General features: G+C 49.3%; 1 protein-coding gene across 2 annotated transcripts in view; it reads left to right on the top strand.

The window, feature by feature from the left end:
* Positions 1-23,303, top strand: part of jag2b (jagged canonical Notch ligand 2b) — a 290,190-nt gene that overhangs the window by 245,523 nt on the left and 21,364 nt on the right. For both annotated transcript variants that reach the window (XM_072494245.1, XM_072494244.1), the window contains 8 exons: positions 5,095-5,245; positions 8,606-8,770; positions 9,276-9,389; positions 11,192-11,305; positions 11,961-12,074; positions 12,686-12,802; positions 13,441-13,468; positions 15,546-15,631. In XM_072494245.1, coding sequence (XP_072350346.1) covers positions 5,095-5,245; positions 8,606-8,770; positions 9,276-9,389; positions 11,192-11,305; positions 11,961-12,074; positions 12,686-12,802; positions 13,441-13,468; positions 15,546-15,631 — 889 coding nt within the window. The remainder of the gene's footprint in view (positions 1-5,094; positions 5,246-8,605; positions 8,771-9,275; positions 9,390-11,191; positions 11,306-11,960; positions 12,075-12,685; positions 12,803-13,440; positions 13,469-15,545; positions 15,632-23,303) is intronic.

The raw sequence follows: 23,303 nt of genomic DNA, 5'->3' as shown, positions 1-23,303 counted from the left end.
AGTGAGCTTACCAGGCTAACGGTGATTGCAAACTTAAACTGAAGTCTCCTGTCATCTGTTCAGTCCCGATAAGTAGGGCTGGGAAGGAAGGGAAAGTTGTGCTGGTAGGTTTTTTTAAATATTGGGGTGTATCAGATCAGTGGCGGGAATTGACATCGTGTCCTGTCTGGTGATTACCAGAAATTCATACCGCCCTTCCCTGACCCTTAAAAGTGCCAGCTATTCCATAGGGGAAGGGAAGCTTGTAAGAGAAGGAAATGAATGTGGCTCTCTGATATGCGAGATCTGAGATAGTCCGCTCCTAGTTACTTACAATTGCTTTATTTGCAACTCTGTAAACCAATCGTCACTTTGGTGTATTGGAACCCATCTTCCCTTCAGAGTTTCAGTTCTTAGTCAAATAGTTTGGGGTTTATAGAGTAACTGCGCATGTGTCCAAAGATGTTTCTGGTCTTTGGACTGCATAAGTGGGCATACTGCAGTGGTTAAATGTAACCCATACAGTCCCACCGTTCAGAACAAGGCTGATTTCAAGGCCAAAGAGAAGAGTGTAAGAGTTTCCCTTAAGAGACTGCGGTTATGAGGAGAAATGGAAGGCACTTTTCATTTGACGGAAGGTGAAATGGAACTCAAACAGATTTCAGACTTTTGAAGTAAACCTGGAGAGAAAAGCTGTTTCTCTGCTTAGTGAGTCTGTAACTAGAGAGGATACACTTGAGATAATTGGCAAGAGAAACCAGGGACCGGTGTGCGGTAAATTAATCCTGCACATTGGATTGGATTTGTTTATTGTCATGTGTACCAAGGTACAGTGAAAAGTATTTTTCTGCGAGCAGCTCATTAAGTACGTGGGAAGAAAAGGGAATAAAAGAAAATACATAATAGGGCAACACAAGGTATTGATTATTAGGAGATAGATGGAGTGGATTATTAGGAGGTGGTGTGCCTGCCCAGAATTTTCTTCTTAAATTTGAAGTGCCCAATTCTTTTTTTTCCAATTTAGCGTGGCCAATCCACCTAGCCTGCACATCTTTGGGTTGTGGGGGTGAGATCCCTGCAGAGACGGGGAGAATGTGCAAACCCCACACGGACAGTGACCCGGGGCCGGGATCGAGCCCGGGTCCTCGGTGCGTGGGGCAGCAGTGCTAACCACTGTGCCACAGTGCCTACCCCTCCCCCAGTCTCTGACCAGAAATGTTGGACGCAGCGGAATCGCATCGGCTTTTCAAAGGAAAGCAGATGTCTATCTGGAAAAGAAAACAAGGGCAGGGGAAAAGGGTGGGGTAAGTGGAAATACTCCTGGCACAAGCACATTGGGCGAAATGATAAACGTTACATTTAAAATTCTGTGATCCAACCACCTACCACAGCATATCACATTAACCCATGTATTTATGCCCCGAGGTGCCTCCCCCCCATCTTGCTTCATCCAACCCTATCAGTATATCTTTCCATTCCTTTCTCCCTTATGCACAACTTAATTTGCCCTTAACTGCATCTGTGCCATTTGTCTCAACCACTCCCTGTGGTAGGTAGTGAGCTCTACATCCTCACTGCTCCCTGGTTAAAAAGCTATTTCTGAATTGTATTTATTTGTGACTATTTTGTATTTCTGGCCCCTAGTTTTAGCTTTCTGTACAAGTGGACACATCTCTTGTGTATAAAAGATCCACTGTTTTGGAGGTTGTGGTTCTGTCAGCAGAGCTGCAGCCTTTGTCATTGGCTGAAGTGTTCCAAGTGACCTTAGTGTAATATCTTGCTGCCAAGGTGGTTGGGGTATGAGTGAGGCGAGTAGGACAGTGGGTGTCTTGATTCGGGAGCTTGGTCCACTTGTCGGAAGGTGGTTTGAATGTGAAGTCGTACTGCAGTATGTAGGTTGGTTTGACACATCTCTCTGGGCCTGAGCATAATTTTAAAAGCTCATTTGGCTTGATTCCACCAGGGCTGAGCGTAAATGGCCTCTCTGAAGATGCTTAAAGGCAGATCAATGTCAATTCATTCTTTTGTATGTCTGTAAGGCCAGTCCTGGTCTTCTCTTGCAACCTAATGGGAATTAAAAATTGGAGCAGGGCAGGGGTGATTAATCTCCACCTTCCCCTTTGTGCTGATGAAATACACCCTTTGAATTGATTGTGACGAATCCGTCCGTTCATGACTCTGCCACTCTTCCCCCACCCCCCTTCGGCGCCTTCCGCTGCCCCCTGCTATGGGGATTGGCGGAGAATCTTGATGCTATCCCACTTGTGCTGTTTTTACCAGCAGGAGTTTAGTAATCTGGGGCTGGATTCATCGAGCCCCCGGCAGGTTGCAGAATCGCCGGGCGGCAGCGTGAATCCGGCCCCCTCAGGCTGCCGAATTCTCCGGCGCCGGGGATTTGGCGGTGGCGGGAATCGCGCTGTGCTGGTCGGCAGCCGCTGGCGGCGCCACCCCCCCCCCCGGCGATTCTCCGGCCCGCGATGGGCCGTGTGGCCACCCGTTTCTTGCCAGTCCCGCCGGCGTAAATTAGAGTAGGTCCTTACTTGCGGGACCTGGCTGCGCGGAGGCCTCCGGGATCCTCGGGGGGTGGGGGTGGGGGGGGGGGGGGGGGGTGGATCTGGCCCCGGGGGGTGCCCACATGGTGGCCTGACCCGCGATCGGTTCCACCGATCCGCGGGCGGGCCTGTGCCGTGGGGGCACTCTATTCTTCCGCGCCGGCCACTGTGGTCCTCCACCATGGCTGACGTGGAGATGAACACCGCATGTGCTGGGTGACGCCTGCACACGCTGGCGCTCCCGTGCATGCGCCAACTCTCGCCGGCCGTCGGAGGCTCTTCAGCGCCGGTTGGTGTGGCGCCAAGCCCCTTCCCCGCCAGCTGGCGTGGCGCAAACCACCCGACGCTGGCCTGGAGGTGCCAGGAGGTTCTGTTAAACTTGTGTAAGACACGAGTCCTGCCTCAGCTGGAGTATTGCGTCCGGTTCTGGGCAGTGCACTTTCGGTGTGAAAGCATGGATGAGAGTGCAGAAAAGATTCCCCAGACTGGTTCCAGGGATGAGGAATTTCAATTAAGATCAGAGAAGTTAGGACTGCCTTCCTTGAGACAAAAAGGAGATTTGATAGAGGTATTCAAACCATGAGGGGTCTGGACAGAGTAGACGGGGAGAAGCCATTCCCAGTTGTGAAAGGATTGAGAACGAGAGTGCACTGATTTAAAGTAATTGGTAAAAGAAGCAAAAGAGATGCGAGAGAGAACATTTTCACACAGAGCGTGGTTAGGGTTTGGAATGCGCTGCCTATGTTTGTGGTGGAGGCAGGTTCAATCGAATAGCTCACGAGGGAATTAGACAGGAAGAATGTGCAGTGTTCAGGGCTATGGGGTGAAGGTGGGAGAATGGCACTAAGGGACTTGTGCATTCGGAGAGCTGGGGGGTGATACTCCGAGCCCCGCGCCGGGCCGGAGAATCGCCACAACAGCGCCACAACGCCCCGACGCCGCCATGCGTCTCTCCAAGGTGCGGAGAATCGGCGGCATTTGCACCGGCACAGTTGGCGCGGCGCTAGCCGCGGGCCGCTGGAATCGGCGGGGCCACAGATTCTCCGGCCCGCATCGGTCGTGCGGATACGACAGGGTCCCGCTGGCGCTGTTCACCCCTGGTCGCTGCCGGCGGGAACTCTGCGCGTACAGTCGGGGTGCGGCCTGTGGGAGGGGGAGGGGGGGGCTCCTTCACTGGGGGGGGGACCTCCGATGGAGTATGACCCGTGATTGGGCCCCCCCCCCCGGCCTACTTTACGGCACGGCCGGCCCCTGAACACCGACGCCATGTTGAGTCGGGGCCGGCATGCAGAAGAAGTCCCCCGCGCATGCGTGGGTTGGCGCGACGCCCATTTTTTGGCGCCGTGAAGGGAGGCTGGAGCGGCGTGAACCACTCCAGCGCCGTGCTGGCCCCCTGTGGGGAACAGAATCGGTCGTAACCGGGCCCGGTTCGCTCCATCGTGAAATACGACGGCGTTCACGACGGCGCGAACACTTGGGCTCCATTTGGGAGAATCGCCCCCCTGGTGCACACGAGCAGGGCCAAGAATAGCTGCTCTTGTGGTTCTGTGAAGTACTAAAAAGGGAGGTGGGAAATAATTGTAAGTCTACGGTGCAAAAAGTGACCAATTGAATGTCTTTCAGGAGCGATGGGTTGAATGGTCTTCGCTTGTATCATTCCCTGCCTGCTCCTAACAGGATGATGCCGCTCCAGATATTTTTCCTATCTCCATTGTTTTCTGACTTGAAGATAGGCCAATTTGTTTAATCAAAAACAGTTTATTGATACAACCAGCTTTGAGTGTTGTTAAGTATACCAATTAGACTTGCTGTGGTGAATCATCTTGCTTGTGATTATCCCACTTATCAGTCAGGATTTCAAGGGTTTTTCTCTCTTTTTATAAACTCATCTCGAACAGCTGGTGGGAATCAATCTACTCAATCAGGATTCTGGTAGGATTAGAAGAATACAGATTTCTTGCGTCCGTCCCCAACCTCACCTTCACCTCAACCGCTCTACCTCCAAACAATTTAATTAGCTGTGCTTTTAACAATTCTTGCTGATTTTTTTTTTTAAAAGGGCGAGGTCTGATTAAATGCTGTAACGATGCTGCTTCTGTTCTTTGTATACTCCATACCTAATGTTTGATTCTTGCTTTGAGAAAGTAAGGTGGGGGCGGGGATTAGACGTCTTGTACCGGACTGAAGGAAGGCTGGGGGGAAATGGGGAAACGATAGTTATGATAAGCCTGGGTTTTCAACAACTTGTAGATTGTGGGAGGGACTGAGGGGAGGAAGTCCGTGGTTTAGAATTGTTGGGGGTGAGCTGGAGAATGGTGCGACAAGTCTTCATTTCAGAGCTGTGAGGAGTTGTACTGTGGAGGATGGTCTGTTTTTAGTTTAATACAAGAGGATTTGAGAAGAGCATCAGCTCCAGTCTCAAAGGATAATGGATTGAAATCTGGTTGGATCAATTCAAGGGATGGAGGAAGATGTGAGAGTGATGATACGTTCGTATGTTCTTCTGCACAGTGCCATAGTTCTGCTGAACCTTAACGATGCATGTTTGCTTTCTCTATCACAGAAAAAAGTCAATTACTGCGATCCCAGCCCATGTCAGAATGAAGCCAAATGCTACGTCCTTGGTGAAGATTACTACTGTGCTTGCCTTGAGGAGTATGAAGGAAAAAACTGCTCGCTTCTGAAGGACCACTGTAAATCCACTCCTTGCCGAGGTACCTGCTGCGTTAACGGTGTAAATACATCTATGTCAGCTGTGGCTCATTTGGTAACATTCTGGCCTCAGCCATGAATGTCTTAAACTCGAGCCCCACCTCCAGAGACTTAGCACAAGATCAGCTGACAGTCCAGTGCAGTACTTGGGAAGTGGCACATTGTCATAGGTGCCGTCTTTCAAGTGAGGCTCTGTCTTCTCTCCCAAGTGGATGTAAAAGATCCCACAGCATGATTTGGAGGAAGAGCGAGGGAGTTCTCCATGCTATCCTGGACAAGTAATTATCCCTTAATCAGCATCCAAGAGCAGGTTATTTGGTTGTTTTCATAGCGCTGTTATAGAACATAACAGCGCAGTACAGGCCCTTCGGCCCGCGATGTTGCGCCGACCTGTGAAACCACTCTAAAGCCCATCTACACTATTCCCTTATCGTCCATATGTCTATCCAATGACCATTTGAATACCCTTAGAGTTGGCGAGTCCACTACTGTTGCAGGCAGGGCACACCCTTACTACTCTCTGAGTAAAGAACCTACCTCTGACGTCTGTCTTATATCTATCTCCCCTCAATTTAAAGCTATGTCCTCTCGTGCTAGACATCACCATCCGAGGAAAAAGGCTCTCACTGTCCACCCTATCCAATCCTCTGATCATCTTGTATGCCTCAATTAAGTCACCTCTTAACCTTCTTCTCTCCAATGAAAACAGCCTCAAGTCCCTCAGCCTTTCCTCATAAGATCTTCCCTCCGTACCAGGCAACATTCTGGTAAATCTCCTCTGCACCCTTTCCAATGCTTCCACATTTATGGGAGCTTGTTGTGTGCATCTTGGCTGCTGAATTTCCTACAGTAGTGACGACGCTACTAAAGTATTTCACTGGCCGTGAAGTATGTCCAGAGATTGAGAAAAGTGCTATAGAAAGAAAAGTTGGTCTATCTGTCTCCTTCTCAACAACTGGTGACATGGAAAGCTGGGACTCTAGGAAAATGGAGTCCTGTAAACTCCAGGTGATGAGTGCAAGCTCTATTGGCCCCTGGCCCATTGGGAAGCAGCATGGAAGCCTGACTCTATACTTGCCCTCGATTGTGAACAGGCCACCATGTAGCCCCCAGTGTCTCGATGTTTCTGACTTTGCTCTTGAGGCCTCCAAAAAAAAAAACATTTGCGCGAGTCCCAGGTGCTGCCAGAGTTGCTGGCTGCGTTGCCTTTTATTAACTAGAGTAAGAAGTCTTACAATACCAGGTTAAAGTCCAACAGGTTTGTTTCAAACACTAGCTTTCGGAACGCTGCTCCTTCCTCGGATGAATGAAGAGGTGGGTTCCAGAAACATGTATATAGACAAAAATCAAAGATGCCAGACAATGCTTAGAATGCGAGCATTAGCAGGTAATTAAATCTTTACAGATCCAGAGATAGGGGTAACCCTGGGTTAAAGAGGCGTGAATTGTCTCAGGCCAGGACAGTTGGTAGGATTTCGCAAGCCCAGGCCAGATGGTGGGGGATGAATGTAATGCGACATGAATCCAAGGTCCCGGTTGAGGCCGCACTCATGTGTGTGGAACTTGGCTATAATTTTATTAACTAGCATGTTGTTGGCAGTGGGATGACCCACTCATCCTCCACAGTGCTTCATCAATGGTAAAGGACCTTGAGTTGCTAACACATCCACTCCTGACAGATCCAGATGCTTCAAAATACTTTCTGTGCCAAAGTGACTTGGGAAATGCTGCTGGCAAGGGAAGGCGAGCTATTAAACAGCCTGCCAGCCATTCCACAATGGCATTTTGTTTATCATGAGGTGTCCAATGAGGGCTGCTACAGTTGTTGGCAGGTTTGGAAGTGAGCTAATCCTAGCCTTGGTGTGAACTTTCAATCCCATATCAAGCTCCATACCAGTCAGGTTCTGAAGGCGGTTTCAGCTGTACGAGTGACCAGCTACCTCCATCAACTGAGTTCTGCAGTGTGAAGGAGACCCTATCCTCATGCTTCATGTAAGATGGTAGGTCAAAGGTAATGGCTGCCGACAGCATGGAAGCCTGACTCTATACTTGCCCTCGATTGTGAACAGGCCACCATGTAGCGTGGAGGCTAGGAACCGGCAAATGATTGCAAAACAGCAACACTAAATAATAGAGATAACTCACTGTTAAGGAAGCTGTATGCACAGGGCGATGATTAGTTGCATTGACAGGAGAAGAGCTTTGCTAGAGTATGTTGGGGACTTAGCAATCTGATGGGGGATGTGCCCAGGAGCACAATCTTTGGCCCTGAAATTGTCATTACAACAACAGCTTGAATGTTTATAATAAGCACCCTTTAGTGTGCTCCCAAGGCCCTTCAAAAGAGGCCCCGACAAAAGACTAGGGACATTGGCCAGTGGTGGGTTTTACGGAAGAGAGGAGAGTGAGAGGGAGCGTAGCGCCGAGGTTTGAGAGGGAGAGGAGGGGTGATCCTTCACCAGCACCTTCCAAACCCGCGACTCTACTCCACCTTTCAAACCACAGGTCTGGAAGGTGCTCTTAAAGGATCTTCGGTGAGTTGGTGCAATGCATCTTGTAGTCGGCACACACGGCTGCCACTGTGCGTCGGTGGTGGTGGTGGAGGCAGTGAATGGTGAGTTACCCGCTGCGAAATACCGACCCTCTGGCCTGCTCTCAGCCACCAGCCACACATTGTGTGAACAGAACGTGCAAGTGCAGACCCGCAAGCTCACAGTGCCCCAACATTTAGTCTGTTGGGTCAACGTGCACCCTGCCCTGTGGTAATCTGCTGTTGGTGCGACAGCCCTGATATTAGTCCCTCCATTATTCACCTGCCCTCTCTTTGAACTGTTATTGATTCACCTCGAGTGTGCCAGGCCTTTGTGTAAATCAGGCACTTGTACCCTGGAAGCCCTGCTAGTTTATCACCTGTTGACTAACACTATCTAAAGATGCATGCTCTAGTCAATTAATCAGAACAAGGATGTTATTGTCCCATGAGGGTACAGGGGAAACCAGCGGGCAGGAGTCTGATTATTAGCACTCTAAATTGAGGAAATTGGCTTGTTTGTGTTCGGAAAAGGGATTTCCATTTGACAGAGTTGAAGTTGCAGAGAAAATTGACCAAATTGATTCAAGTAATTTGTCGGCTGCAGTTAATGCTTCAAATCACAGGAGTCGGAAGGGAAGTTGGAAAGATCTCGCAAGCCTCAAGGGAAATAAATTTGGGGAGTAAGTTGCCAAGGCAGGCTATTGAAATAGACGGTGAAGTGAGAGGGTTGAATGCAGCTGAGGGATGTAGGGGGATGGTGGGTGGCGGGGCATGTGTTGGCCGCGGTGGGATTTGTGCGTTGGTAAAGTTTCTTGTGCCCTCTTTGCAGTTATTGACAGCTGTACTGTGGCAATCTCCAGCAACACCAGCCATGGTGGTGTCCGTTTTATATCGTCCAATGTCTGTGGCCCTCGAGGCAAGTGCATCAGCCAGCCTGCTGGGAATTTCACCTGCGCCTGTGATCGAGGGTTCACTGGCATCTACTGTCATGAAAGTAAGTGTATCACTAGCTAATATTTGGTGTTTTTTTTTAAATTGTATTGAGGTGGGGTTGAGAATCATCAGCATTGCAAATACCCTTTGTGCTGTGCTGTCAGCAGCGCCCTGGGTCTCCAGGCTGTTTACAAGCTGGAAGGGTTTTGTCTACCTTGCAAATGTTCTGAAGTAGATCAGCACGAAGGTTGTGGTGTGTCTTTGCTTACCACGGAGTCCAAAGGTCATGGGTTTGAGCCCCCACTCGGTCCAGAGAGTTGAGTCTTAATCCAGACTGACACTCCCAGTAGTGCGGAGAGAATGCGGCATTATTGGAGGACGTGGTTTTCAGCTGAGATATTAAACCAAGTATCTTGTCTTTCGTTGGAATGGAATGTAAAAATTTGCACACCCACTATTTGGAACAGGCGCGAGGCAATTCCACCTGTTGCTTTCACCCAGTGTTGCGCATTAGTTGACATTTCCCAGCTTCGTTTCTACAGTAACTTCAATTGTTTTTTCTCTAGATATAAATGACTGCACGTTAAATCGATGTAAAAATGGAGGCACGTGTATCGATGGGATAGATTCCTTCCGCTGTATTTGCCCTGATGGATGGGAAGGAGTACTATGTGAAATTGGTGAGTAATGAACACTCGTGGTGTTTGTGTGCGAGATTCCTTTGTGGTGTGTACAGTTTATTATCTCCGTCTGTGCACGCATGTGTGCATCTCCCCAATATGTATGTCTCACTATTAAATGAAGATTTAAAACTGTAGTTTTATTACTGTCTCATCCCCCATGCACCCAATGCATCAATGAACTTGGCTACTTCCTAGTTGTCTGGGCTCTGGGTCAGGTTCACTGTAGGCAGAAGGTGTCTGGTTCTTGGACTTGTTTGTTGAGTGGGTGCCATGAGTTTAAAAAAATATCCCCTGATGGCCTTATTCTCATCTACTGAGAATGTGGCTACTTGATCAATAGAAAAATCCAAAACTTAAATTCTCACAGAGGAAATAGAGGTGAGATATTGATTCCCCCTCTCATGATGTGATGGAACATTGAGTATAGCATGAATTCAACTGTAAAAAGAAAAACTGGAATCCAATGTAATCATCTTTATTAGTGTCACAAGTAGGCTTACATTAACCCTGCAATGAAGTTACTGTGAAAATCCCCTAGTCGCCACATTCCGGATCCTGTTCGGGTGCACAGAGGGTGAATTCAGAATGTCCAAATTACCTAACAGCGCGTCTTTCGGGACTTGTGGGAGGAAACCGGAGCACCCGGAGGAAACCCATGCAGACACGGGAGAACGTGCAGACTCCGCACAGACAGTGACCCAAGCCGGGAATCAAACCCAGATCCATGGCGCTGTGAAGCAATAGTGCTAACCTCTGTCCTACTGTGCTGCCCTAGAGACGTTGTGGAGACTGTGGAACTTTTTATACAAGTTTTAGTCCCTGAAAGATGAGGGACAATTGATATTTCAGCTGGGGGCACCCCAATCGAAAATTGAGTTGAATCAGTATGGAGACAGAATGGTTCGTGTAGTCCATGTGTCCTTGTAACTGAACCACCGTCCACTGACCTGACGTTCTAGATTTACAGTGCATTGTAATTGTGCTCTCCTGACTGGACTCTTGAGAAATGCTGGAAAATCATTTACGTAACAGACACACGGCATTTCAGTTCTTCGATTGAGACGTTAACCTGATGCCATCACTCCACTGTTCAAAAATGGGCCCGGGAGCTCTCCTGGGCATCCTGGTCAATATCTATTCCTCAACTCAATATCACTGAAACTAATTATCTGGCCATTTCTTCAGGAGCTCTTGCAGCCAACCAGTTTGTGTACAGTTTCTAAAAGCAAATTACTGCGGATGCTGGAATCTGAAACAAAAACAGAAAATAATGGACAATCTCAGCAGGCCTGACAGCATCTGTGGAGAGCGAAGGGAGCTAACGTTTCGAGTCTGGATGACTCTATGTCAGAGCTGCGTACAGCTGTGTTTGCCACACTACAACAGTAGCCACATTGCAGAAAGAGCCAGACAATGGTGATTTAAAAAGAAAATCTGAACCTATAGTTTAAGATGTTATTTGCACCATGTACTGTTGCTTGAATGCTGTTGTTTCAGTCCCATTTCTAACCGATAAACTTGCACTGTAAAATGTAAAATGCTTTTAATGCCCTCGGGTAATGAAAGGCGCTGTAGAAATGAGTTATTTCAAATTCTTGCATTAAACTGTGTTTACCACCCACCTATCCTTTCTTCTGATATGTCAGTATGCCTACATTCTGCTACCAGTAGAAGGATGGAGCAAATTTGGATTTCTCTATTTATTCTTGGCATATTTAGTCTACGTGTTTGAAAACAACTCTTTGTATTAAATAGAACTCACTGCGTGTCTTGAACTCTTGTGGTTTTCTATTTTGTAGACTTCAATGACTGCAGCCCCAACCCCTGTCTCAATGGGGGCCGATGTGTGGATGGACTGAACGATTTCCACTGTGAATGCAGGAATAACTGGAAAGGAAAAACCTGTCATTCCAGTAAGTGGTCAAAGATTCCACCACATGCGGCGTCTAGACAAATCCTTTTTACCCACTTTGTTTGTGACTCCTTGTCGAAGTGACTTGTCGGCCGGCTCCGTTTTGCGTAATGCTCCACACACAAACTCAAAACTCTCGTCCTTACTTTCAAATCTCGCCACGGCTTCGATCCTCCCTATCTTTAACTTTTCCTAGCCTCCCAGCTCTCGGATCTCCTGAGCTCTGCAAATTCTGGCTCTCGCGGTCGTCCCCAATCTTAATCACTGCAGCATTAGTGACGGTACCATTAGCTGTATGGGCCATTAGCTCTGGAATGCCGTCCATAAAGTCCTGCATCTCGCTACATCTCTTTCCTCCTCCAAGATGCTCCTTGAAACCTCCCACTTTGACCAAGCTTTTGATCACCTGTCCTTGTGTCACCTTATGTGTCATATTTTGTTTTTAACGTCCTTGTGAAATGTCCTGTGACTTTTTAATACGCTGAAGGTGTTATACAACTACAAGTTGTCGGACCATCATGAGAAATAGCGTGAGTAAGCTGTTTGGCCTTCTGAGACTTGTCTGCCTTTTAAAAGGATTCTCAGCACCAACTCCACTTTCCCGCCTGATCACCACCTTCCCTGACTGGTTTAACTAATCAATCTTTCATCCACAGGAGAGAATCAGTGTGATGAGAACACCTGTAGTAATGGTGGCACATGTCACGATGTGGGAGACGCCTTTCGATGTGCATGTGCTCCAGAGTGGGGCGGGAGCACCTGTAATCTCGGTGAGTTTGTCGTCTTTATGTCCCTCCCCCTCCTTTCCTCTTTTTTTAAGAGAAGCTTTTGAAAGTATCCCCATGACTCCCTGCCCATCTTCCAAATAATGTCACCAAATCTTCTACCGTCCTTCAGTCAAGGTGAAGGCCTTGATTTTCACTGTGCACCTGGTGGAAGGCTCGTTCAGCAATGCAGCAACCCCTCCCATTGTCAGTGGAAAAGAGATTGATTGTGATTTTGAATGGGGCAGCCCTTTGAATGGGGATGGGTGGTCTTTATTATTTGCAGAACTGTAAACCGGACCTCGCAAGGATTGTTTAAATTTTCACTGGAGTCTCGAGTTGCTCAGGAAAACATGAGCTTTTGGCGAAATTCCTCCGGCTGAGGTTCTTGATAATCTAGAACGTGGAGTGGGAGGGGCTGTGTCGGCCAGCTAGTGTTGTTTCGCAGGAATCCTAATCACCGGACATCTTCACTGGGGGATTTATGTGGTCACTGATGCAGTAACGCCCAGGTGTGGGCTGAGAGTTCACCCCTTTCCCCTGCCCTCGCATCTTAAATAGTTGAATTGTTTCCTGTTTAAAAACTGATTTGACATGTGAGATGTCTTGCGTTTCAGCGAAGAACAGCAGTTGCATCCCGAGCCCCTGCCAGAATGGAGGGACGTGCGTGGGGAGCGGTGACGCCTTCACTTGCGTGTGCAAGGAGGGATGGGAAGGCCCAAGCTGCACACAGAGTAAGTTCCAGTCACCCCTGTGTCCGCTCGGTGTTCCGCTCTTGTGGGTGCCTTCCAGAAGCCAGTTTATTGGGAGCAGGTTGCCGTAAACAATAAAAAAACCAGCTGCTGTAGAGGTTCTGATTGAGGAATAAATATATCTCTGGTCAATAGGGAGAACTCCCCAGCCCTGTTTTGCAATGATGTCTAATCCAAGAGGGGTGACACCTTGTCCAAAAGATAGCATATGCAACGGTACAGGGCTTCCTCAATCCGACACTGGAGTATTGGCCTGGTTTATGAGCCTCGCGTGTCTGACATGATGCAAATACACTGTGTGACCAAACAAGTTCCTTGAGCCTAACTTCAAAGGAGCACTGAGGATGATGAATAGCTCTGACTCTCTGGCATCTTTAACATCCTCCTCAAGGTACCCAAGTGTATCCAGTTTAATGTTATATTGGAAAAATGAATCAACAAACGTCGCAGCTTGTCTTGTTTCGAGGGGGGGGGGGGGGGTTTAGGATCTTTCTCTCCCCCCCACCCCCCCCCCCCCCCCCCCCCCCCCCCCCCCCCCCCCCGCGAGCTTCTGATTATCATGCTCGGGCAAAGCAGGTCACTTTGAAGTAATTCAGTGTTTTTCTTGTTTTCTTCCGCAGATAAGAACGATTGCAATCCTCACCCCTGGTAAGTGACACTTGCTCCAGTATTACTGTTGTTACCAAGTCGCTGCAAACAACTTTCAAATGAGTGCTCAGCTAGATCTGCTTTGAGAGGCCGGGAAGTGAACCTCGTCATGGCCAGCCTGCTAATTGAACCTGCAGAAAGCAATTACGTCAAGTAACCTTTCAGTACAGAAGGAGGTCATTTGGCTCACTCTGCATGTACTGGCCCTTTGAACGATTCAGTTAGTCCCATTTATCCGTTTCCTTTTGAACGGTGATGTTGAATCTCCCTCCACCGCCCATTTTTAGTCCGTTAATTCCAATAATTTGCTGCACTAAACAATAAATTCTCCATCTCCTTCTCCGGTTCCTTTACCCGCTGTGTTTTCTGGTTGCTGACCCGCCTGCCAATGAAAACAGTTTGATTGCACACCCTTTGAAAAGTCTTTGTCATTTTGAGCTCCTCCGTTAAATCCTGCCGTAAACTTTTTCTGCAACCCCAGTTTCTCCAGTGTCCTCAGAAAACTGGACCCCTCCCCCTCTCCCGCCACCCAATCCCTGTCTGACGTTTCATCAATGATTCAGCCACTGGATGAAGAGCCGTGAATTCGGTAATGTGAGTGGTGAATTTTCCAAAGTACATCAATCAAAAGTGCCAAATCGACCTCGCCACGAACTTCCCTCTGGCTCAAGGACTGACTAATTTAGCAGCAACGTTTTAAAAACAACTGTGACAATGTGGGAAACCTGACTGCCAGTTTACCCATAGGAAGGTCCTACAGACACTAAGCAGATAATCTGTTAAATGCATGTTAATTGAGGGGTACATGTACATGCCAGAACACTCCACTTCTGACAATCTAGAGGTGCAGTGAAAAGTATTGTTCAGCGGACAGTCCAGGCAGTTCATTCCGTACATGAAAAACATAGGGCACCCGATAAACACGCAAGAGTAAATACATGGACACCAGGTGAAGCAGACAGTGTCACTGGATCTTCAACGTCCACGAGAGAGCCATTGAGACACAGATTAAGCGCCTCATCCAAAAGATGGGGGGGTGGGGGCTCAAGTCTCTCGATTGGGACTGGAACCCACGACCGTCTCACTCGGGTGAAAATGCTGCTGACTGGGCCATAGCCAACAAATTTAAGAGTACCCAATTCTTTTTTTTTCCAATTTAGCGTGGCCAATTCACCCCATTCTGCGCATCTTTGGGTTGTGGGGGTGAAACCCACGCAAACACGGGGAGAATGTGCAAACTCCACACGGACAGTGACCCAGAGCCGGGATCAACCTGGGCGCCGTGAGGCAGCAGGGCTAACACTGTGCTACCCTGCTGCCCAGCTGGCCACAGCTGACACTATAGCACAACTGTATTTACTTGAAAGAGAAAAAGGAGAGGTTATCGTTTTGAATGTGACCCTTTATCAGCCTCTCTTCCCCCCCCCCCCCCCCCCCCCCCCCAATCGTTCCCCGACTCTAACCTGTGTACAGTGCATGCTTTTTAGACCAGTCTGCCCATCAGAGACAGCAGGAATATTGGGAAGGAGGTCAGTGGGTTCCAGCTGCTTCTACAACGGGGGGGGGGGGGGGGGGGGGGGGGGGTGAGGATGTAACAGATTTGTTGCAAATCTCTCAATTTCGCTCTTGTGCTGAGCCAAATGAGAAATCTGCTCCAAACTAGAAGTCCCACGGAGCAAGAGTGGGTAGCCAGGGCTCCTGATGAGCAGGGGGGCTGCATTATCTATAGCACAAGTCATAACCAAGCTTTAATAGGTATGGGGTGGGCGGGGGGTGCAGAGAGCTAGAGAGATACTCGTGATGGAAATTCTTTGTAGATGGTAGACTGAAAGCGTCACAGCAGGGGGTGCTGGAACCTTCCATTCTCCTATTGTCAGCCCAGTGCTAGAAATGCCTTCTGTTAATGACAATTGAAATTTGCATCTGAATAGCTGGCGATGTTGAGGCAGAAGTTGCATTTTTTCCCCCTTCTTGTGTTTCCTCGCTTCTCAGCTGTGGTTGTGTTGACAGTAACTTGAGATCACTTTCTAACAAGCGAGTGGTTGGGGGTGGGTGGTTGTGCTTTATGTCTTTGCAGCTACAATGGAGGCATCTGCGTTGACGGTGTGAATTGGTTTCGATGTGAATGCGCTCCAGGTTTTGCCGGGCCAGACTGCCGAATCAGTAAGTACCTAACACGCAGAGCGGAGAGTTCAGGGGTTGTGCCATTATGACCCAACGCCCCTTTTGTTCCAGTTTTGTCTCTGACCTCTGTACATTCAGCAGAGTGAAGGCCACTTGTACCTCATATAATGCAACACCAGCTGATTGAATTATTCATTCAAAGTGAAAAAGCCCCTTTGCTACCTTTGGAAGAATTGGAGCCTTTGTCCGCTTCATTGATAACTTTCCCCAGTCACAAGATCCACTTATTGTCTTAAAGAAATCCGAAGGAATCATCTTCTTCAAAATAGAAATTTGCTTTTGGTTCGTTTCAGTACTGGCTAAATATCTTTAACATTTCAGATACCACCTTGTGACGTGCTGTCAAATTTTATTTGATAATATGAAATGCATTAAAGTTGCTATGTAAATATCGTCCAGTCAATGCGGCAAAAACCTGATTTCAACCAAAATAATTTAAACCAGTGCTGCTAAGACCACTTTTATTTAGTTCCCTTCCTGTAGCTGACTCCTGATCACGTTGCCATTGCAATAAAAATAGTCTGCATTTCTGTAGCACCTTTCTTGACTGTGCGATGTCCCAAATAAATTTTTGAGGTGCAGCCAATGTTGTAATATAGGAGGTGTCGCAGCCAATTTGTCCACAGACAGTAATGCGATAATGGATCAGGGAGTCTGTGTATTGATGACTCAGTTGCATATATTGGCCAGGAGTAGAACTGTACTCCAAATAATAGTGCAGGATCTTTTACATAATAATAATCTTCATTGTCACATGTAGGCTTACATTAGCACTGCAATGAAGTTACTGTGAAAAGCTCCTAGTTGCCACACTCCGCCGCCTGTTCGGGTACACTGAGGGAGAATTCAGAATGTCCAATTCACCTAACAGCACGTCTTTTGGGACTTGTGGGAGGAAACCGGAACACCCGGAGGAAACCCACGCAGACACGAGGAGAACGTGCAGACTCCGCACAGACAGTGACCCAAGCCAGGAATCGAACTTAAGAACTTGGCGCTGTGAAGCAACAGTGCTAACCACTGTGATACCGTGCCGTCATCTGTCTGAAGGGGCAGGCAGGGTCTCCATTAACATCTCATCTGAAGGGGCAGCACGGTGGCGCAGTGGTTAGCACTGCTGCCTCACGGCGCTGAGGTCCCGGGTTCGATCCCTGCTCTGGGTCACTGTCCGTGTGGAGTTTGCACATTCTCCCCGTGTCTATGTGGGTTTTGCCCCCACAACCCAAAGATGTGCAGGCGAGGTGGATTGGACACGCTAAATTGCACCTTAATTGGAAAAAATGAATTGGGTACTCTTATTTTAAAAAAAAAATAAAATAAAAGTAACATCTCACCTGGAAGGCGGCAGTTCTGAATTCCGTATTCCCTCAGTATTCCCACCCCGCTGGGTGTATCAGCCTGGATTATCTGCTCATGTCTCTGGAATGAGTTTGAACCCAGAACCTTCAGACTCCGAAGCAAGAGTGCTGGTTACCAGGTAGATACTGGGGCATATTCTGCAGTCTTGCCAAATTGACTGTCTTTACATTGAGAGTATGCTGGCAGGCAGGGCTACACATCATTCACACTCAAAAGTGTGCTGGATCCAATTGGTCCCCCCATGCTCCAACGCCCACCCACTGCGCTAATCCAGTCCTAGTTGAGGTCAGCTAATATCGCACAGGCCAAGAATTGTTAAGATCTGAGCTTGTGGGAAGCAGGTAGAGAGGAATGTGAGCGGTAGATTTACAATGCAGGAAACATAGAAAGTTCAGAAAGCACCTACTTGGGTTTCCATAGAATGCTTAAAGCGCAGAAGGAGGCCATTCTGCCCATCGAATCTGAACGCACTCTCCGAAAGAGCATTCTACCCAGGCCCACCCCCCCACCTCATCCCGGAAGCCTGTAACCACCCCCCCCGGAACCTTTGGACACTAATGGGCAATTTATCATGGACAATCCACCTAACCTGCTGTGGTAGTATGCATTAGGGGTCATGTGGGACTGTGAAGCCAGGATGTCATTGGCTGACAGATCCCGGGTCCTGGTTGGACGTTGACCTCTAGCTCCGCCCTGAAGGCGGAGTATAAGTACCTGGAGTCCTCCCCCGCAGGCAGTCTACTACTGAACTGCGGGGGAACAGTCACGCTTAATAAAGCCTCACCGACTTCACTCTATTCGTCTCTCGGAGTTTTTGTGCGCTACACCTGCACAGCTTGGGACTGTAGGAGGCACCCGGAGGAAACCCACGCAGACACGAGGAGAATGAGTAAACTTGACATAGACAGTCACCCACGTCCGGAATCGGAGCTGGGTCCCTGGTGCTGTGAGGCAGAAGAGCTAACCACTGTGCCACCCCGCCACCCTGGAATTGAACCAGGGTCCCTGGCTGAGAGGCAGCTATTAACCACTGGATGTACCGTTGGGAAGTGAAGGAGGCAAGCTGAGGAAAATGAGCTGGTCCTCAGCAACAATGACAACCTACATTTATATAGCACCTCCACTGTAGTAAAATATCACCGAGTGCTTCACAGGAACAGTACCAAGCAAACCTCAACACCGAGCCACCTAAAAGCGCTATTAGGACAGATGACTAAAAACGTGGTCAAAGAGGCGGGTTTTAAGGCATATCTTAAAAAGAAGAGCGAGGTTTAGGTTTCTACCCTTGACTTTCAACGGCATTGCCGCAGTCAACATCCCAGCGATTAACATTAACCAGAAGCTGAACTGGACTAGCCATATAAATGCTGTGGCTGGGGCGTCACGTGGCGCAGTGGTGAGCACTGCTGCCCCACGGCACCGAGGGCCCGGGTTTGTAATTGGAAACATTTACATAAATAAATAAATATGGCGGCTACACGAGCAGGGGGGAAACCCGCGGCGCGTAACTCGCCACCGGACTCCCCAAAACCGGTCTGCCATCTACAAAACGCAAGTCAGGAGTGATGGATTACCCTTCACTTGCCTGGATGAGTGCAGCTCCAACACTTAAGAAGCTCTACACCATCCAGGACAAAGCAATCCACTGAATTGACACCCCATCCATCACCTTCAACTTTCACTTCTGGAACTCCCTAACAGCAGCTTGGATGTTCCTACAACACATGGACAAGAAGGCAGTTCACCCTGACTTTCTCAAGGGAAACCAGGAATGGGCAATAAATGCTGGCCGAGGCAGCGATGCACACACTCCAGGAATGAACAAAAAGGAGACACAGCCAGAGATTCGTCTTGGGCAGCTAAAGGCACAGCCACGCGTGGTGGAGCTATTGATATTTGGGATGTGCAAGAGGCCAGAATTAGCGGAGAGCGGAGATCGAGACCAGGAAGAAAAAGATAAAGTAGTGTTTTGGAAAAGCAGATTAATGTGTTGCTGTACTAGGAATCTGGGTAGGTCAGCAATTGAACTTACTGGATAGTTGTTTGAAAGAGCTGACGCCAGCGTGATGTGCTGAACGGCACCCTGTGCTATATTGTTCTATAAACACTGGGCTGCTAGATGAACAGGGTGCTATTCATGCGTCCGTGGGATGTTGGTGTTGTCGGCAGGCCAATATTTGTTGCCCACCGTTGTTTGCCCTCTAAGGTGGTGGTGAGCTGCCGCCTTGAACCGCTGCCGTCCGTATTGCGTCCGTTTACCCACAGTGCTGTTGGGGTAGACGCCCTCGCCTTTGATGATATGAACGATGATATATTTCCAAGTCAGGATGGTGTGTGACTTGGAGATGAACATGTGGTGTTCCCATGTGCCCCGTCCCTCTAGATGGTAGTAAGCGTGGGTTTGGAAGGTGTTGAAGGAGCCTTGCTGAGTTCCCGCAGTGCATCTTGTAGGTGGTTCACACGCCTGCTACTGTGTGTTGGTGGTGGAGGGAATGAATGTTTATTTGAAGTATTTTTATTGAAAATTTCATTTAAAAGCAAAGAATGTGCAACATGACATGAAAACACACCAAGAAGAGGGAATAAAAGACCAGAAAGCTAAAGGCATATATGCAGAGTGCAATAGGACAGTACAGCACAGTCGAGGCCCTTTGGCCACAATGTTGTGCCAACCAGAAGATCAACCTAACCTACACCCTTCAATTTACTGCTGTCCATGTGCCTGTCCAAGAGTTGCTTAAATGTCCCTAATGACTGACTCCACCACCTCTGCTGGCAGTGCATTCCACACACCCACCACTCTGTGTAAAGAACCTACCTCTGACATCGCCCCTATACCTTCCTCCAATCACCTTAAAATTATGTCCCCTCGTGACAGCCATTTCCGCCCTGGGGAAAGTCTCTGGCTATCCACTCTATCCGTGCCTCTCATCACCTTGTACACCTCTATCAAGTCACCTCTCTGCCTTCTTCGCTCCAGTGAGAAAAGCCCGAGCTCCCTCAACCTTGATAAGACATGCCCTCCAGTCCAGGCAGCATCCTGGCAAATCTCCTCTGCACCCTCTCCAAAGCATCCACATCCTTCCTATAATGGGGCGACCAGAACTGGACACAATATTCCAAGTGTGGTCTAACCAGGGTTTTATAAAGCTGCAGCAAAACCTCGCGATGTTTCCTTCAGGCCAAGATATTGAGAAAGCTTCCCCCTTACCATCCAACACTGTATTTGCCCCCACCCCTCACCAAACTGATACCACAATCTTACTATGCCTCCCTATCGTTTTTGTATTGGGATCTTGAGCCAAAGCTTGGGAACAAAATTCAAACATCATGCAGTTAAAACTCCAGTTAAAACTCCAGGTTGGGAAGGAAACTTGTACTTTGGGTTTCCTTTCTATAACTCCTCTTTCTCCCAACCCATCCTCACCCCAAATGCACGGCTCTATTTATTTTCACAGCCAAGCAGCCCTTCAGATTACAGCGCTACGAATAGCAGAGCCTACATGGCATGCAGGATCTTTCTTTTTGACTTTGCAGATTAGTTTCTAATAAAGTGATAACTGGAAAGTCAAATTGCTTTTTATTATTTTTTCCAATTAAGGGGCAATTTAGTGTGGCCAATCCACCTAGCCTGCACATCTTTGGATTGTGGGGGCGAAACCCACGCAAACACGGGGAGAATGTGCAAACTCCACACTGACAGTGACCCGGAGCCGGGATCGAACCTGGGACCTCGGCGCCGTGAGACTGCAGTGCTAACCCACTGCGCCACCGTGCTGCCCACTTTTTATTATTAATACATAAAACTTCCCTGTGGAGCTACCATGCCGTACCTGAACAGAGAATGGGTGTTTGGCCTCCGGCTCTATTGCAAAGAGCTTTTCCACTATATCCAGTTTGAACTCATTGAAAATGTCTGTATCCACATTAAAGCAGTAATCTGAAGGGGAATGGTAGAGCCTATGTAATAATAATAATCTTTATTCTCACAAGTAGGCTTACATTGATACTGCAATGAAGTTACTGTGAAAATCCCCAAGTCGCCAAATTCCGGCGCCTGTTCAGGTACACTGAGGGAGAATTCAGAATGTCCGATTCATCTAACAGCACGTCTTTCGGGACTTGTGGGAAGAAACCGGAGCACCCGGAGGAAACCTGAGCAGACACTGGGAGAATGTGCAGACTCTGCACAGACAGTGACCCAAGCCGGGAATCGAACCTGGGACCCTGGAGCTGTGAAGCAACAGGGCTAACCACTGTGCTACCGTGCTGCCCCATACAGCGGTTTGCGAGCCACTGGTGATCGTCCGTCCCTGCCTTGTAGCTTTCACCCCTCCCCATCCTTGCCCCCTGACGCTGAACTGTGCAGTAGGGGGGGGGGGGGGGGGTGTTAGTAATTAACACCCTGAATTAACACAAAGCAAACATAGCAAATATATACACCCCCTCAGATTCCCCAGTGTAAACAAACAAAAATAAAATAGAACCCCCCCCCCCCCCCGGGGTTGCTGCTGCTGCTGACCATTGTCTACCGTTCTGCCAGGAAGTCCCAAGAACGGTTGCCACCGCCTGAAAAACCCTTGTACCGATCCCCTGGAGGCGAATGTCACCCTCTCCAATTTAATAAACCCTGCCATATCGTTGATCCAGGATTCCACGCTTGGGGGCCTCGCATCTTTCCACTGAAGAAGAATCCTTCGCCGGGCTACCAGGGACGCAAAGGCCAGAATACCGGCCTCTTTCGCCTCCTGCACTCCCGGCTCCCCTGCAACCCCAAATATTGTGAGCCCCCAGCCCGGTTTGACCCTGGATCCTACCACCCCCGACACCGTCCTCGCTACGCCCTTCCAAAATTCCTCCAGCGCTGGGCATGCCCAGAATATATGGGTGTGATTTGCTGGGCTCCCTGAGCACCTAACATACTTGTCCTCACCCGCAAAGAACCGGCTCATCCTTGTCCCGGTCATGTGTTCCCTGTGCAGCACCTTAAACTGTATGAGGCTGAACCTCGCGCACGAAGAGGAAGAGTTCACCCTCCCTAGGGCATCTGCCCACGTCCCCTCCTCGATCTCCTCTCCCAACTCCTCCTCCCACTTACCTTTCAACTCCACCACCGAGGCCTCCTCCTCCTCCTGCATCACCTGGTAAGTTTCCGCGACCTTCCCCTCTTCAACCCATCCCCCCGAGAACACCCTGTCCTGTACTGTGCGTGGCAGCAGCCGCGGGAATTCCACCACTTGCCGCCTGGCAAACGTCCTTACCTGTAAATATCTAAAGGTGTTCCCCGGGGGGAGCCCGTACTTCTCCTCCAGCTCACCCAGGCTCGCGAACTTCCCATCCACAAACAGGTTCCCCAACCTTCTTATCCCTGCCCTGTGCCACCCCGAAAACCCTCCATCTATTCTCCCTGGGACAAACCGGTGGTTCCCCCATATTGGGGTCCACACCGAGGCCCCAACTTCCCCCCTGTGCCGCCTCCACTGCCCCCAGATTTTGAGGGTAGCCGCCACTACCGGGCTCGTGGTATACCTCATTGGATGGAGCGCAGCGGCGCCGTTGCCAGCACCTCCAGACTCGTACCCACACAAGACGCCGTCTCCAGCCTCTTCCATGCAGCCCCCTTCCCGTCCATCAACTCACTTGCGCACCATCGCTGCATTGGCGGCCCAGTAGTACCCACAGAGGTTGGGCAGTGCCAGCCCCCCACCCCCCATCCGTACTCCGCTCCAGGAACACCCTTCCCACCCCCGGAGTCCCTCGCGCCCACACAAACCCCGTTATGCTCCTGTTGACCCGCCTAAAGAAGGCCTTCGTGATAAAAATGGGGAGGCACTGGAACAGGAACAAAAACCTTGGGAGCACCGTACTCTTCACTGACATATAGCAGCAAGTCGTCCGCATAGAGCGACACCCAATGCTCCTCCCCACCCCGCACCAACCCCCTCCAGTTCCTCGAATCCCTCAGTGCCATAGCCAGGGTTCAATCGCCAGTGCGAAGAGCAGGGGGGACAGGGGACACCCCTTCCTCGTCCCTCGATGCAACCGACAGTACTCAGACCTCCTCTTGTTCGTGGCCACACACGCCATCGGGACTACGTACAACAGCCTAACCCATCTGACGAACTCCTCCCCAAATCCGAACCTCTTCAGCACCTCCCACAAGTACCCCCACTCTACCCTATCGAAGGCCTTCTCAGCATCCATCGCCACCACTATCTCCGCCTCCCCGTCCCTCGCCGGCATCATAATAACATTCAGGAGCCTCCGCATATTCGCGTTCAACTGCCTTCCC

Source organism: Scyliorhinus torazame, chromosome 2 (genome assembly GCF_047496885.1).
Source record: "Scyliorhinus torazame isolate Kashiwa2021f chromosome 2, sScyTor2.1, whole genome shotgun sequence".
NCBI lineage: Eukaryota > Metazoa > Chordata > Chondrichthyes > Carcharhiniformes > Scyliorhinidae > Scyliorhinus > Scyliorhinus torazame.
This window is presented reverse-complemented; position numbering and strand designations above follow the sequence as displayed.